This window comes from Crocodylus porosus, unplaced genomic scaffold (assembly GCF_001723895.1).
Source record: "Crocodylus porosus isolate Cpor-Errol unplaced genomic scaffold, CroPor_comp1, whole genome shotgun sequence".
NCBI classification, from domain to species: Eukaryota; Metazoa; Chordata; order Crocodylia; family Crocodylidae; genus Crocodylus; species Crocodylus porosus.
Window position 1 is genome coordinate 45,111,318 of NW_017728931.1, and position 15,254 is coordinate 45,126,571.

The following is a 15,254-nucleotide window of genomic DNA, read 5'->3' on the forward strand; positions in this document are numbered from 1 at the left end:
CTTATCTTGCTGGGATCCTATGACCCCAGCTGACTTCCTGCCCTTTGGGCAGGGGGCTGGACTCGATGATCTCCCGAGGTCCCTTCCAGCCTTAATGTCTATGAAATCTATGAAATCTCCGTGGGCCACACCTGGCCCATGGGTCATATTTTGCCCACCTTTCTGCTAAACTGACAGCTCCAGAGACTGAAGTCTTCTGTTCAACAGATCAGCTACCACACAGGCAGCTGCAGTGCAAGCTTTGCTACATTGCCTGAAATACCTCAACATTAAATTGGGAAGGGTCATGTTTAAATACTTGGCTCCACTGATGAGACTGCCCATAGCTTTCCAGTTAATACTGTGAATATTGTGAAGCAGCACTTATTGCTGGAAACAAGGACATCAAGCAGCCTCAGGTGCATTAACAAAAGCGGTAGACCACTAGCAGCCTTGGAGAGAATCCAACCAACACTCTAAAAACTATGATTTCGAATGCAGTGTTTAAAATTACATTTTAATGGACTTTTTTTATAGTTAACATATCAGATACCAATATATGCCTGCATTGTTCCTAGTCTCACTTTTGAAATGCTTTGAATCAGACACAGGAAACTGAATGATGTCCTCCATCTCTCTTAGCTACTTGTATACATTTTAGTGTGTATGAAAGTATTATTGGTCTCCATTATAAAGATGGAAACCGAGGCACAGAGAAGCTAAGGGACTTACACAAAATGATACAAGGAGTCTGTAGCAGGGCAGCAAACTAGACCTCAGGTGTCCCATAATTTAGCCCAGTGCCCTAACCACTAGGTTATTCTTCCTTTTTTTTTTGGAGACCTACAGTATCTCTCACCCTACCAGCTTCATATCCTTTGCCAATCAAGGCTAACAAGCTGTATTTGTAGACAGACCATTTTCTTCACCCATATGATCTCTCATTTGAAGTTCAGGGATAAGGAGTTCCATCAGTTCTATGAATGAATAGTTCCCACTATTTATAATGCTGACTCATGGGGAGTTTTAGGGCTTTTTTTTTTCTTTTGTGTTCTTTATTTGTGTGTTGTGTATACAATACATGTCCTGTCAATTATATAACATGTATATGAACACATGGAATCAAGCTCTTGTATTTGTTTTCTTTTTTCCCCCACTTTGTTTGCTTGGGTCCCCAGTGCCTCTGAGTGAGACATAGTTGCACAAAGGCTTGAGAAATGAATATATGATATTGCTATTCCTATATTAATAGAGTCCAGGTGTTTTAAAGCATTTATGAAATTGCCCGATTTACTCTCATACAGAAACCTATTGACAATAAGTTTAAGCTTTGCACCGAGGCTGTAAAAGATCTGATTATATTAACAATGCTAAGAGTCATGAATGTCATAAATCTTAAGAGAAAGGATGCATATGTCACATATAATGCATGAAAAAGTTGTTCTTTTATCATGGATAACTTACCATTGTGTAGATACTCTGCTGATCAGCTATTCCATTATTTGAATAAGTATCTGATGTCTTGTTTTCTTTCAAGAAGGCAGGTGCAGGATGAAGCAGGAAGCCTGCCAAGAAAGATGATAAATTGCTATTTGGTGCTAGGGACAGTGGTTAACATTAATGCAGTGCAGCCAGGAATTAAAGCAGCTAGTATAGTAAGAAGAAACAAGGAAGAAAATAAACTTCTGATCTCAAATATAGGAGTTTTACTTCCTTTTTAAAAAAATTAGCATCACATTTACTACACATAAAAAGTGTTAAAGTTGTTTGGCCACAGACAAAATCCACTAACTACAAAGAACAAATAACTGATCTGCAACAATACGAGCAACTACCATTCCAATACAAATGTAACTTTATACACTGAAAAAAACTACATTCCAACAAAATTAGACAGGAAAAAATGGAGGGAAAAATGAAGGGCCAGATTGTGAAGCCCCTACTCACATGGGCAAGTAGTTATTTAGTTAAGCAATATGACCAATCTGATTAGTACTGCGATTCTCACCCAGGATGCTGCAGCACCCTGGGGTGCCTTGAGATGCCACACAGCACTGTTAGGTGTGCAAACATGATTCACAAGATAAACCCAGAGATTTCAAATAGGATTCCACAGCATTAAAAACATCTGGCTGTGGGCTTCCTAAGTTCTTTGCAAAAGAACTACTCTATTATTTTTTCTGTAGTCAAAAAGCAAGTGAAAACTAAGAGCTGGCATTTTCCAATGGTCTACTGACAGGTTCTCCAAGTCTAAAAATATGGAGAACTTTTAGATTAGTAGTTCACAACTTAGCCAAAAAAAAAAAAGATATGAGTTTCCCTGTGTTGTATACTAGACTTTGCTATATTAAATTTGATTTTTCTTAATCTAAAAAAGTACCCCCAGTGATTTTCAGTACAACAAAAATTGTAAGCTTTCACAGCAAATCCAGCATGTTGCTCCACATCTTAAACTGAGTATTATAAGAACCACAGACTAATTAAAAAGAGCTTTTAGGCTGATGAGCTGATAACCTTTCAGATCCTCAAAGTTGCAGGACTCGCATTACCTTTTGAAAGATATGCAGTATGGTATCAGCTTTATAAGAGGTTATTAACTCATTAAACAAATTAAAATAAAAATCAAGAAACCTTATTATCAGGATCATAATTCTAAACAAAACCTAAGGCAATATACCAGCCAAACTTAAATCAGATCAAGGTCAAATCAACAACCAGCAAGCCAGTTTCAGCACTGAATTGGAATTAAATAATCAAATTAGTTAAATTACCATAGAAATATGAAAAAGAGTCAACCCTTATAAATTCTAAGGACTGTTTGAAGAAGGTGGCCCTTTATTTTTATTTTTTTTTATCATTCCAAAGCACAGAGAGATTTTTACCTAAGCCAATCAACTCTATAACTAAGATCTGGCTAAATGTTTTAAGACAAAAGCCAAACTATAATCTCATGTCTGACCACAACAACAGAGCAAATGACAAAAAGGTCTCAGAATTTTACTTTTAGGTGGCAACCACTTTCCACCCTCCCAACAGACCTGTAACACAGGCTTCACTAAAACACTCAAATAGTACATTCATACCTCATCGGACACCACTATGGAGCAATGCTGTGAAAACGCTCCACCCACTCACCTCTGCTCCACAAGTGGTGAATGCCAAACAATTGTCACACAGCTGCTGCTTTTTGCTGTGTAACCAGGGCATGCCTAGTCCTGAGCTCAGTCATGGACATATTCATGACAGCAGTGATGTGATTTTCTTGGGCCTGTGGTGCATGTGGAACAGGAGTGAATGGACAAGGCATGTTTTCACAGTGGGTTCTCCACCACCACCCAATGCAACATAAATATTCCCTTAATAAGCAGGGATTTAATAGCTTTATTGACTAGAAATTACAGATAACAGCTTCCAACCTCTCTTGGACAATTAAGGCACACTTTAATAGGGGAGGCAATGTTTAGGGCTACTTAAACCTGGGGAACTTTTTTTGTGTCTCTCTCAAATAGATTTGAAGGGTCCTCATATACCAACACAACCACGTGGCACAGTCCTCAGACCCCTCTGAATATGCAGAGAACAGGGGACATCGGTCTATTCCACTTATTAGGTGCATAAATGGACACAGGCATTTACCTATAATTCTATTCTACCATGCACAAGTACCTGAAAAACAGGTATTGGAAAAGGTGGGTGTGCCCTCCTTACTGCTTTTTCGTGATTCAGTCATAAAGTAAGGTGTCAGCGGATGCATCTACATGAGATGTTTACTACAGAGCCGCTTACTTTGTTCCACAGTAAAGACTTGGAGTCTACATGTTTACTGTGGCTTAAGAGGGCCACACTAATCGACTCTGCCATAGGTTAGGACTTGTAAATAAAAGGACTATCCTACGGTGGAGTTCTTTACTGTGCAACAAGGCATGTGTAGACACTGACGAGCCTGGCTGGGATGCAAGGGTGCTTCAGGGTCGGGGCTGCCTGCCAGTTAGCCCTGCACCAGAGCACTCTTGTTTCCCAGCCAGCTCCTCCACAATACATTGAGCCTAGTCAGAGCAGCCCCAGGCTGGCAGGCTGACCCCCAGGAGCAATAGACATTGGCATAATTGTGCCAGAGTTTATTGCTTTGCATTCATTGTACATGTAGATGCACCCAGTGTGTACTACAAAAGTAGATGCAGTATAGATTTTCAGGATTTGAACAGGGTGGAATAGACTCACACTTAGGTTCCTATATCCATGTAGATACCTAATAAATCAGAATAGAATATGGCTCTCGGATTCAAGGAGCCAAGCAGTAATATCGTGCTAAACTCAGCACTTCTCCGTAGTAAGCCTTCTTCAGGTGCATCAAAAATTGGTATAATTTGCTGTTCTGAAAGGCAAGTCTTTCTGGTAGTTTCTTGGCCTTGCTCTTGGCTCTTATGGTTTGCAATCTTTGCTTACTCTGCCTCATATCACCTCTCCCCAGCATCTTCAGACAAATCAGGTGTGAGGCCTGCCTTACAGTCACCATTATGTAGCATCAATTCTGGGAAAAGTCCTGTTCAAAATTAGGAATTCTAAAAATAGTCAGTGTTTGGTATACTATGGAGACTGTAAGCCTGTGATCACCCCAAATAACCAAAATCCAGATGCATGAAACAGCTGCTGAGAAGCCTCGCGCAGCCTTATATACGTGAGAAATGACACCAGGTCACCAATTTACAGAAAGTTGGACACAATATAAGAAATCTTATAAAAAACAGTTGATTGCTAGGAGTCTTTTTCCAGCAACCAGTCTCTCACAACATTCATCTATCAACAAAATCAGAAATAAAATTGAGCAACTTATGATCAACACCATCATTCTTCTTCCAAAAAGGCAATTTACAGTAATCTTTCTAGTTTGGAATTGGGCCATAAGTCAAACAGCCAGGAATCCTCTCAATAGAGAAGAGCTACTTTAAACCTATCAAGATGAAACCCATTTAAGAAAAAAAATTCAAAGTTTATATAGTGACTGTATTCCCACATACGCAATTTCTCTCTCAATCTGTCAAGAGTAATGCAAGCCTTTTAGAATTAAGACTACAAGAGTGTATCCTTCTTAATCTTCTCTGCAATTACTTTAGACCTACTTGCTATGTCATGGGAGACAGGAAGTTTAGGGGGTTAAAATTCGGCCAAGATTGAATTGTTGATTTTCTCTGTTCTTTCTGCCTCTGCCAATTCAAACCTCTAAAAATTATTTAGCACACATAGGTAACTTCCCAACTTTATTAGCAGTGTGCTATGTTTGTGGCCACATCCCAATTTATCTTAACTATAACAAATTTTTGTTTTAGCACTGGTGACTGTCAGAATTATTTTGCTTTATCACATGCAGTGGATAGCTAGACAGCAACGCTGACAAAAGCCTCAAAATTTATTTCATACCACTGTGACACTCTAAAGCAGTAATCCTTAGGGACAGAATAAAGCTAGGAAGAAATTTAAGACAAGACATGCCTCCGTGTTAGAACTTTAAGTTACGATAATGATACAGAGCATGTATGATGGGTACTGAACATAATATGGAGAAGCTAATTTTAGTGTAGATACGAATTGTAGTTAATGCCCCAGTTCTCCTTTCAGTAACACTCATACAAGTCCATAATATCAACTGGATAAGGATCTGCCCATAAATTCCTCAGTTATATATGCAGTATTTCAACATTTTAGGGTTATTGTAAATAATCTCCTATTATAGATTGATGGATCATGTGTGTTTCCTTCATGTTATGACTGTCCTTCTATCAATAAAATCATTACTGGCCTGATCCTACAAAGTCTTACTACCAAGCATGGTTGCTACATGTGGTAACGAGGAAGTGTTTGTAGAACCAGGTCTTTAATGGCTTTCTTAAAAGAAGATTAGATTAAAATAACTGATAGAAAGGCAGCCATAATGGTAAGGAACACACATTTTCCATTCTACCTATAATAGGAGACAAGGGTTATAGGCATAAACATGCCAGGTAAGCATCACACTTAGTAAAAAGGCACTTGACTTGCCATATCTTTCTAACTTGCCATTTTTCAGCCCTTTCTCTTAGACATCTTTAGACTAGACATAGATGTCACCAAATGAAGCAAATCAGCAGTGCCAGGATATGTCCTGGCACAGCAGTTCTGCTTCATTGGGCAAAACACACACCACTCATTGGCCTGCCCATTGATCTTGTGGGTCAATGGGTAATGTGTACTTCGCTTCCACCCCAATGATCTCCAGGAAACCTGGAGATTGCCAGGGGTAAATCTCTGCAACCAAAGAACCCCAACTTTTCCCACTTCCAGAGACATTCCCTAGAGATCCCAGGGGCAAATCTCCAGAAGTAGGGAAAACTGGGATACTCCAGTGTGGTACAGAGTCCCAAGGTTGTGGCCACTACTCAGCTGATAAAAATTGTCATGGGTGACACAAAGATGATGAAAAGCAATGTCTGTTTCTACCCTTAAACTTTCAGTTTAGGTTCCTTAGGGCCCATAGCTTGCTCTGCCTCACTACAAATGAACAGGCCCTCTACAAAAAAAGTGACAGCACAAGCAGGAAAGTGCAAAGGTAAGACATACACCTTCTCAGCACAGCAATCTCTGATCAGCACACTGTATAGATGAGGTGCCTACCCCCAAACATGGCCCTTACCATTTGTTAATCCATGAGAGTACTATACCTCTCACTTCATTACTATTAAGTAGCCTCTGGCAAGGGACTTTGCCTTAGGGCGCATCTATACGTACACTTTAATCCACATTAGCCTATTTTAATGTGCATTAAGCGGTCACTTTAAAAATAGCATTTAGTTAATGCATATTAAAATAGGCTAATGTTCATTAACCATCACACGTACAGTGAGGCTGCTCTTAGGCACTGTAATTACAGCGTGTTAGATTAATTGAGTCTGCTGGAACATGGTAATTACCACGTTCCAGCAGACTCCAGCATCACGTGTATCAACATCCTTGCACTGAAAAAAATGGTGGCAGGGGGACTTTAACTAAGGTTCATTGGTTGAGCTTTACTTAAAGTGCCCCTGCCATCATTTTTCAGCATGGGGTTGCTGATACATAAGACAGTCTTGGAGCTGCTCTAATTAAAGTGCCTCCCCACCTTCCCAAAGCACATGTAGAAATGCCCCATACTCTTTAGTTAATGCACATTAAGACAGGCTAATGTGCATTTTCCAAGTACCTCACAATGGAGGGCATGTATATACATGATCTAGGAGTGGAGCAGGGGAGAGCACTTTAATTAGTGTGGCTCCAAGAGCTGCTCTAATTAAAGTGCCCAGAGCATCAATGTATCTGTATCCCCATGCTAAAAAATGGCAGTGGGAGCGCTTTAACTAAAGCTCATTGAATGAGCTTTAGTTAAAGCACCCCTGCCTTCATTTTTCAGCACAGGGATGCTGATACATGTAATGCTGAAGTCTGCTGAAGTGTGGTAATTACCGTGCTCCAACATGCTCTCTGTGTCTACTCTGCTTAAAATAGCATAACCGTCACAGGAATCCAAGGATTTTAATCTCAATGTTATTTATTGGTGTATTATTTTGCACTTAGGTTATTCTTGATAAGCTTATTTATTTTTACTTAAATCTCTTACATAGATTTTGGTGCCAGAGTGCCAGTTTTTGGTATAACTCCTTCCCTGAAAGTGCTACATCTGCACTGCCTCATCCTGGGGTTCTCTTTACACTAGAGAAACCCACAGGGAGATTCTTCAACCAGCTTCCTAGCTATTTCACATTTCCACAGAATTGGGTGGTGCGCATCTCTGAGAAAAATACAAATTATTGTCAAAATCATGGCATGGTTTAAACTAACAACTTGCTCTATCTAATGTTATTACATGAATACCTGAATTTAAATATCTTCTTACCATTGGCATCTGGGGCAGTAAATCCAATAACATTTTTTATCTTAAGTGCAGAAATGTCTTCTATGGCATTGCCCCATTCCTCCATATTATTCTGATTACCAGTGTCTTGATCTGCCTTTTCCCAGTTCTGGTGATCCAACAAGGAAAGTCTGACTTCAGTAAGAGATTCATCTCCACTTATACATCCAATACTCAAAGATACTGCTCTTTGGGAAGCTTCTGTTCCAAAACAAGAGATATGATTCCAGTAAGTTACGCTGACTGGGTCTGAAAAGAGGTATGTGATGCACTGGGATAAGGTAAATTCACTTGCAAATAGCATCCTTATTGGGAAGAAGAAAACACTGGTTAATAATTAATACAATCAGAATAGAATCACTTCCATTCTAGATTCCAAAATTGAAAGAGAAGAAAATTAAATGCTGAAAGCATGAATCTCCATTGCCTTTGCAGCCCATCTGTTCAATTACAACCTGTACAAAGGGTGCAACTACACGTCTCCGTACAGCGATGTTGCTACAATGCCATGATTTAGTACTTCCTTTGGAAGTACTAAGCATGGTGCAGTAACTGACCATACAGCACCATGCATGCAGCACAGAGTTAGATTTTGCTTCTGTGTCAGTCATAGCGCGCCATATAAACACGTCAATACGGTGACATAGGGTTATGCGTAGACGTGCCCAAAGTGCATTAAAAAAAGTCAATATTCTCTACTTAATCACTTTGCACAGGCTTCTCACAAGCCTAAGTGATGAGTGAAACTACCTGGTAGGAAAGAATCATGTACCAAGACCAGTTTTATTCAGCTTCTATTTTACAGTTTGGGTACATACAGGCATTACATTTATGTCACTCTAACAAGGGTTAGGTCAATCTAAATGTCCAATCGTACATGCATGCAGAGGTCTTAAATTGCTCCAAAAATTAGGTGATCAATCTCAGCTTACCCAAGAAGATGCACTAACTTAGATTGAAACCCAATTGAAAAAAGGGTTAATCTGATCTCACAAATGATTATGCATGTTCACAGTGCAGACCTGGAGCTAGGAAAGCCCAGCCAATCATCCCAGCCTCCAGACTGTATTATTCCCACTCCCCGACCCTGACTGGGAGATCTGATCACAACTGAAGAGCAGGCTCCATTCTATTCCAGGCAGTAAAACCATGACATAAGATCAAGCACCATATGTTATTGCTTATTTCTATCCCTAGACAGCATGCTTTTTGAATAGATTTTGTGTATTTATTTATCTTGTTATCCTATGAGTGACATCCAGAAAACAAAAGAATACAGTAAACTAGAAACAGGTCATCAGAGCTTTGAATTCCTACTGAATTGGAACAATTGTCTCTTGAATAGGGATTCCAAAATTTCACGTTGGTTTTATCAAAGTATTTCTGATCAGTGAGGTTGAAACATTTTATTTCACCACTGTTTTTATGCTAATGTTGTGTAATATTACAACAAACTAAAATGTAAGGCAAAAGTCAAACAGATAAAGATAACAATATGTCACAGTGACATATTCTGGTATTGTCAAAATTAATTATTTGGTAATTTTTCATTGAAAATGTTGATGAAGTCAATATGGATTTGTGGAACATTTTAGTCAAGTCAGAATTTTCTGATAGAAGAAATCTGCTGGAAAAATCTTTGACTAGCTCCAGTAATCAGTGAAATTGACCTCAGGGCAGAGGTGAATTCACTTAATCCTCACATTAAGGATTTAAGTAGGATTTAACGTGGTGTTAGGACTTTGCTTGCTACCTTTGTACTGGAGTCAGTTTTTTTCCCCCAACAAGAATACAACAGTATCTATGACACTCTAATGATGGAAAGCCTAGAAACACTTGAAAAAACACAGACAGGAGAGATCAGAGGTAATTTCCTTCTCAAAACACTATATAAAATCCACCAGTGAACAAGAAATACAGCCAAGCACATCTTAAATAGATAAGGGGAAAATGGTAATTTTTTGGCAAATGCATTTCCCATACAATATAAAAAAAAAACAAAAAAAACCCCACATTCAAAAGATTATACATTTCAAAGACATCAAATAAACCATTCAGAGGCTGTATTATACAAGATTACTCTCACCTAAAGAAAGTGATCAACTCCATATGAATGAACGAATGTAAAGACTGGGGAAAATTTTACAAACTGGCTATCTTACCAGAACTCTGGGATGCTGAAGGAGGACAGATTAACAGTAGCCTTAAATTTAATCGTGTGTGTAGGCTCATTGCTGAACTGAAGCCATAAATAGGAATCATAAGCTATTTGTATTTTGATGGCTATAGTATATGAGATGAAAAATCATTTGTCCATCACCTTTATATTTGGTTACATAGCATTGTATTTGTTGGCAATCTGCTTTGTTATATACAGTTTATAGATTCATGCTTTCATATGTTGATGCCCTTTTAAAGGATTTCCTTGAGATTATTCATTTTACAGTATAGTAACATTGTGGCACAGCACACTTGGTGCCTGCTTGTGGCAGCACTCACAGTGCCTGCCACTTTAAGGGCTGGAGCAGGTAGCTGGCAGATGTGGGTCAGCTCTGATGAGGCAGTCATTTTAGGTCCAAGTGCACAGGTCTCTGGCAGCAGTTTGCTGCCTGCCACTGAAGGAACAACACCACCTGGCCGAGCTGCTACTCATGTAACACCCTGCAGGTAAGGGCAGGAGCTACTAGGGATGGCAGGAGGCTCCTGGCCCTGGGTATGACTTGAAACTGCACCCTGCTGGGAAGGATGGCCTTCTCATGGCAGGGGAGCTCCCCAGAAATGCCAGGTCAGTTGCCTCCCCAGTGAAAGGCAGGTAGGGACACATTAAAACTTCAGCCATCATACCCTGGTGTGTTACCCAGGGTCAAGGCCAGGCACTTTTCTGGACACCTGAGGCCATGGGGTGCAAGACCCCAGGAATGGAGTCGGGGCCAGGCACTTTTTTGCAACACATGAGCCCATGGGCTAGCAGACCCCAGAGAAAAGGAAGGGCCAGGCACGTCTCCATGACACCTGAGCCCCACAGGGTGCAAGACCCTGGTAAAGAAGTGAAGGCTAAGCACATCTCTGACACCTGAGCCTAAAGGGGGTATAAAGACCCCAGTTGCCCCAGTGTGTAGGGGGGCATAGTGACTGAAGTATAGAGTGGTCTGCGTAGAGCAGGGTACACAAGGATTACACAAAACATGCCCAGCACTTTGGGTCGAGTAGGGCCTGACTATGAGGGCCTGAAGGGCTCTACTGGGGTGTGCTGTGTAGGGGATGTAAGAGTGACCTGAAGGGCAGCACATGGGCCAACCCCCATTAGAAAAAGATCTGAGTAAAGCCCAGGTAAGTCTATGGATGCCTGAGGTTGTTGTTGGGCTGGAGGCCATGTTTATGATATTGATAAGATTGTCGGTGAGAGCACAATGACTTGCTGCTCCAGTGGGGAGTGAGAGTCCCAGGGAGACTCTGGAGCTCCAGTCGTGGTGTGATGCACTACGATAATTTGGATGCCATCTCCAAGGCATGGAACACAATAAGAGAAAGTCAGAGTCATGTTAAAATCCCTGGGTATTTAGGGTAGTAAGATGGGCAGCCTCCCACATTTTCCACCAATTAATTATGAGAGCAAGTTGTGGCAAGAAAGGTTTGGGCAGACTGCCCAGAAACAGGTGTGTAGGCCAAGGCTGAGACCTGGCCCTGAAAAGACACCCTGTTATAAAACACCTTTAGAAAAAGCAGAAACCTATTCTAGGTTATTTTTGGTGCCTATTTAACTCTTAGGAGTTAAAACTTCCCAGGAAGGATCTAGATTGTCAGTGTTCTAATGCCAGCCCCCATAAAAGTGATATTTGTGAGTAACTTACCCAGGGTGCAAGCACAGGGGTTTTTTTGCATATGTACCATGGATCAGGAATAGAAAATGAGTTTCAAATAAATATAACAGATGGAGACAGAACATATAAAAAGTGGTATAAATTATATAAAGAAAAAAACCAAAGCTAAAATATGCATTCTTCTCTTCAGTGGTTAAGTGGCTGGGGCACATGATTTATAAGGAAAGGCTGAAGGAACTGGGCTCACATAGTCTGTAGAAGAGGAGACTCAGAGAGTATTTGATAGCAGCTTTCAGCTACCTGAAGAGTGGTTCCAAAGAGGATGAAGCTAGACTGTTCCCAGTGGTAGAAGATGACAGATCAAGGAACAATGGTTTAAAGTTGCAGCAAGGGAAGTTTATGTTAGATATTAGGAAAAAGTTTCTCATGAGGAGAGTAGTAAAGCACAGGAGCAGGTTACGCAGAGAGGTTGTCGACTCTCCATCCCTGGAGGTTTTTAAGACCTGGCTAGACAAAGCCTTGGCTGGGATGACCTAGTTGGTCCTGCTTTCAGCAGGGTGGTTAACCAGATGACCTGCTTTGAGCAGGGCATTTGACCAAATGACCTGCTGAGGTCCCTTCCAACTATAATTGTCGATGATTCAATGATTCTCCTAATACAGGGAAAGATACTAGAAATGAGAAGATGGAAACACAGGACTGGGCGAGGCCTCATAGGAACAAAGGACTAGAAGCAGAAAGAAATATATCATGAGTTATAGTTAAAATGGGAAACTTTTACTTTTATATTGTACTCTGATAAGGCAAGGGGCTAAGCACCTTGACTCAAGGCCAGTGAAAAACTTAGGTATGTTTTTATATGAAGCAGTAGTCCTTTTAAAGTCACAGGGTGCCCTTATATGTGTGCTTTACTGCCAAGCTGACTAATTAGGAGTAAAGTGTCACCATCTACACATGCACTGGTATTAGGGCACAGTAAAATAATTAACTCCACCATAAGATAAAATTACTGGGGACCTTACTATCTTATGGCAGAGTCATTAAGTGCAATCAAATGCACACGTAGATGGTAACGACCAGCTGTAAATTGCTCCTGGACAGCGCAACCAACTGGGGGCCAGACCTCCAGCTCCTGCCAGCCCCTCTCCTGCCTGATGCTGCCACCTGCAGCCTGGGGCTTACCTTCTGTGCCCACGGCTGCCCCACCCCAACTCAAAGTGCTGGGGTCCTGGGCACACATGGAGATGCTGCACCTGTGAGCTCAAAGAGCTCCAGAGTTTATCGTGTTGCACTAATTGCACATGTAGATGCACCCACATACTAATATTTAAGTCCCACTAACTTCAGTGCCAAGCTTCACATACTTTGACTTCGCTGTGTGCTTAAGTACTTTCTTAAAGTGAAGAAAAACAGTAATCTACCTGATAGATGTATGCCAGTTTCATCAAAGGAGTCGCTTCTGTTGTGTTGGGACAAAAAGGAGCCTGAAAATTTACTAATTCCTTCAAGTTCTTCAAATGCCTCCTGCATACCACTGGTAAGTTCAGTTACCTGAGATCTGTCATGCCATGAAGTATCTGAAAATGCTAAAATATACAGAAAAATTGAAGTAAGTTAAATGAGATTTCAATAGCAGCCTGTTTCATTTACTTTAATAAACTGCAAGACATTTGTGTTCATTAGGATTTAGGGAGCAAACATTTAAAAATCAAAGCCTTGTGTCTAAAAGTATCTGAGTGTCAAAATTCATCCCACAGACTTCCTGCACACACAACTGCTGTTCAGGACAACAGAACCTACCTAACAATTTCTTCCTCCTATGGAGAGCAATATTGGTCCATCAAAATTTACTACAGATCTCCCAAGCTCAAGAGGTTCCTTCACTTTTTCTTAGGCCTATAATTTTTTATTTGTACCATGCAGTGCTCTATTACAAATAGAGGCTTCTAACATTCTCCCAGGAAAGAATAAACCTGCAACAACTCTGGGTCCTTCTGCCTCATGGCTGAAGTGACCCCTGGGAGACTGGATGGGCTAAGGGTAGGCCTCTTGCTACAGACCTAACCCAACGCACACTTAAGTCAGTTGACAGACTGCCAGTGATTGCAATCGACTATGATTCAGGTCCTGCCACCTCTCCTAAAGACTTAGAAGATTATATAAACTCTATTATTACTTGAACTAATAAAGATTCTTCTTTAGCTCAGAGGACAGGTACACTCTTACTAGGCATTCACGAGCTCGGTTAGGTGGAGAGAATGCATCAGTTTGGTTTTTTTTTTTAAATAGCAGGAATACACAGCTCATAATGAACTGGAATCTGAAAACATATAGTTTACACATACAGTTAATCTCTTTTAGGATTAACAAACAAATTAGCACCATCAGCTTCTATATTAGCAGCATTGTGTTATCCAACTCGCATGGTCTCCCACATACTAGTAATGCAATACCAATCCTTACAGTAGTGGACTATGTTTTTGGAGCTGGAGGTAGAGAGTTCTATCTCCAATGACAACCATGAAGTCTGTATGGCAAGAGTAAGCAGAATAGCTGACAACCATGACGTTTATACAGCCAATGAATTGTTACAGGGAACATATTATGAAGCATCAGCAGGCTGTGAAAAATCTTTTCAGGTTTTCTTACTAAGTCTGCATCAAAAGGACAACTTTTAATGTATGGAAGATATCCTTGTGGAATTTTCAAAAAAAGATAATGAAATAACAACCAGCTCTTTGGGGTTCATAACAGGAATTGGGCCATACTTATATTGGGCTTCTGGGGGGAAAAAGCATTGGTTCCCCTTCAAGGCAGTCAGTTATGGAATAGCCTCAAATAACAAAAGGAAAACCTTAAAAGACAACAATGATGCTCATTAGCCCAAGAAATTCTCATCCTGTGACTCCATCATAATAACTACCTCAGCTATAGAAATAGCCTATTAAGTCTTCATATGTAAAATTGTGCGAAGTAAGTTCACTCTATTCCTATTTGGTCCATAATAGAAAAATGTCAAATCTCTTATGATCAAAGCATCCCATAAGACACACTAATTCTAAACGTTGTCAGGAACTGTCTCTGGTTTAGACTGCCCAACGCAGTCCATCATGACATCTATTTTTCGGTTGCTAACTTTACTAAGCTTTAACCATTTGGGTTAAAAGTTCCCATGCTGCAAATATATTTTGCAGAATATAGAAGACGACATCAAGGGAAATTTAAAAAACACCTCAATCACAAATATGAGGCAGGCAGACATACAGTAAAGTAATGTGCATCAGTCTTATCACTCTCTCTGCCTCATCAATTTAACAAAGGATTATTATTTATATTGCAGTAATACATAGTAGGTCTCAGCCCTATTGCATCAGGCACCATACAAACTTATAAACACAGAAGGCATTCCCTACCTATTACAGAACAGTAGTATCTTATTTGAACAAGGAATAACATTTTCACTTTGTATGACTAAATTTAATAATAATCATGAAGCAATATATGTTTACTAGAAATAAAAAAAGTTTGAAATT

At 40.2% G+C, this 15,254-nt stretch overlaps 1 protein-coding gene across 2 annotated transcripts in view; it reads right to left on the bottom strand.

Moving 5' to 3' along the window:
* LOC109316563 overlaps positions 1-15,254 on the bottom strand; it is a 177,891-nt gene that overhangs the window by 33,807 nt on the left and 128,830 nt on the right. For both annotated transcript variants that reach the window (XM_019544755.1, XM_019544756.1), the window contains exons 6-8: positions 13,143-13,307; positions 7,883-8,101; positions 1,444-1,544 (exon numbers count right to left, since the gene is read on the bottom strand). In XM_019544755.1, coding sequence (XP_019400300.1) covers positions 1,444-1,544; positions 7,883-8,101; positions 13,143-13,307 — 485 coding nt within the window. The remainder of the gene's footprint in view (positions 1-1,443; positions 1,545-7,882; positions 8,102-13,142; positions 13,308-15,254) is intronic.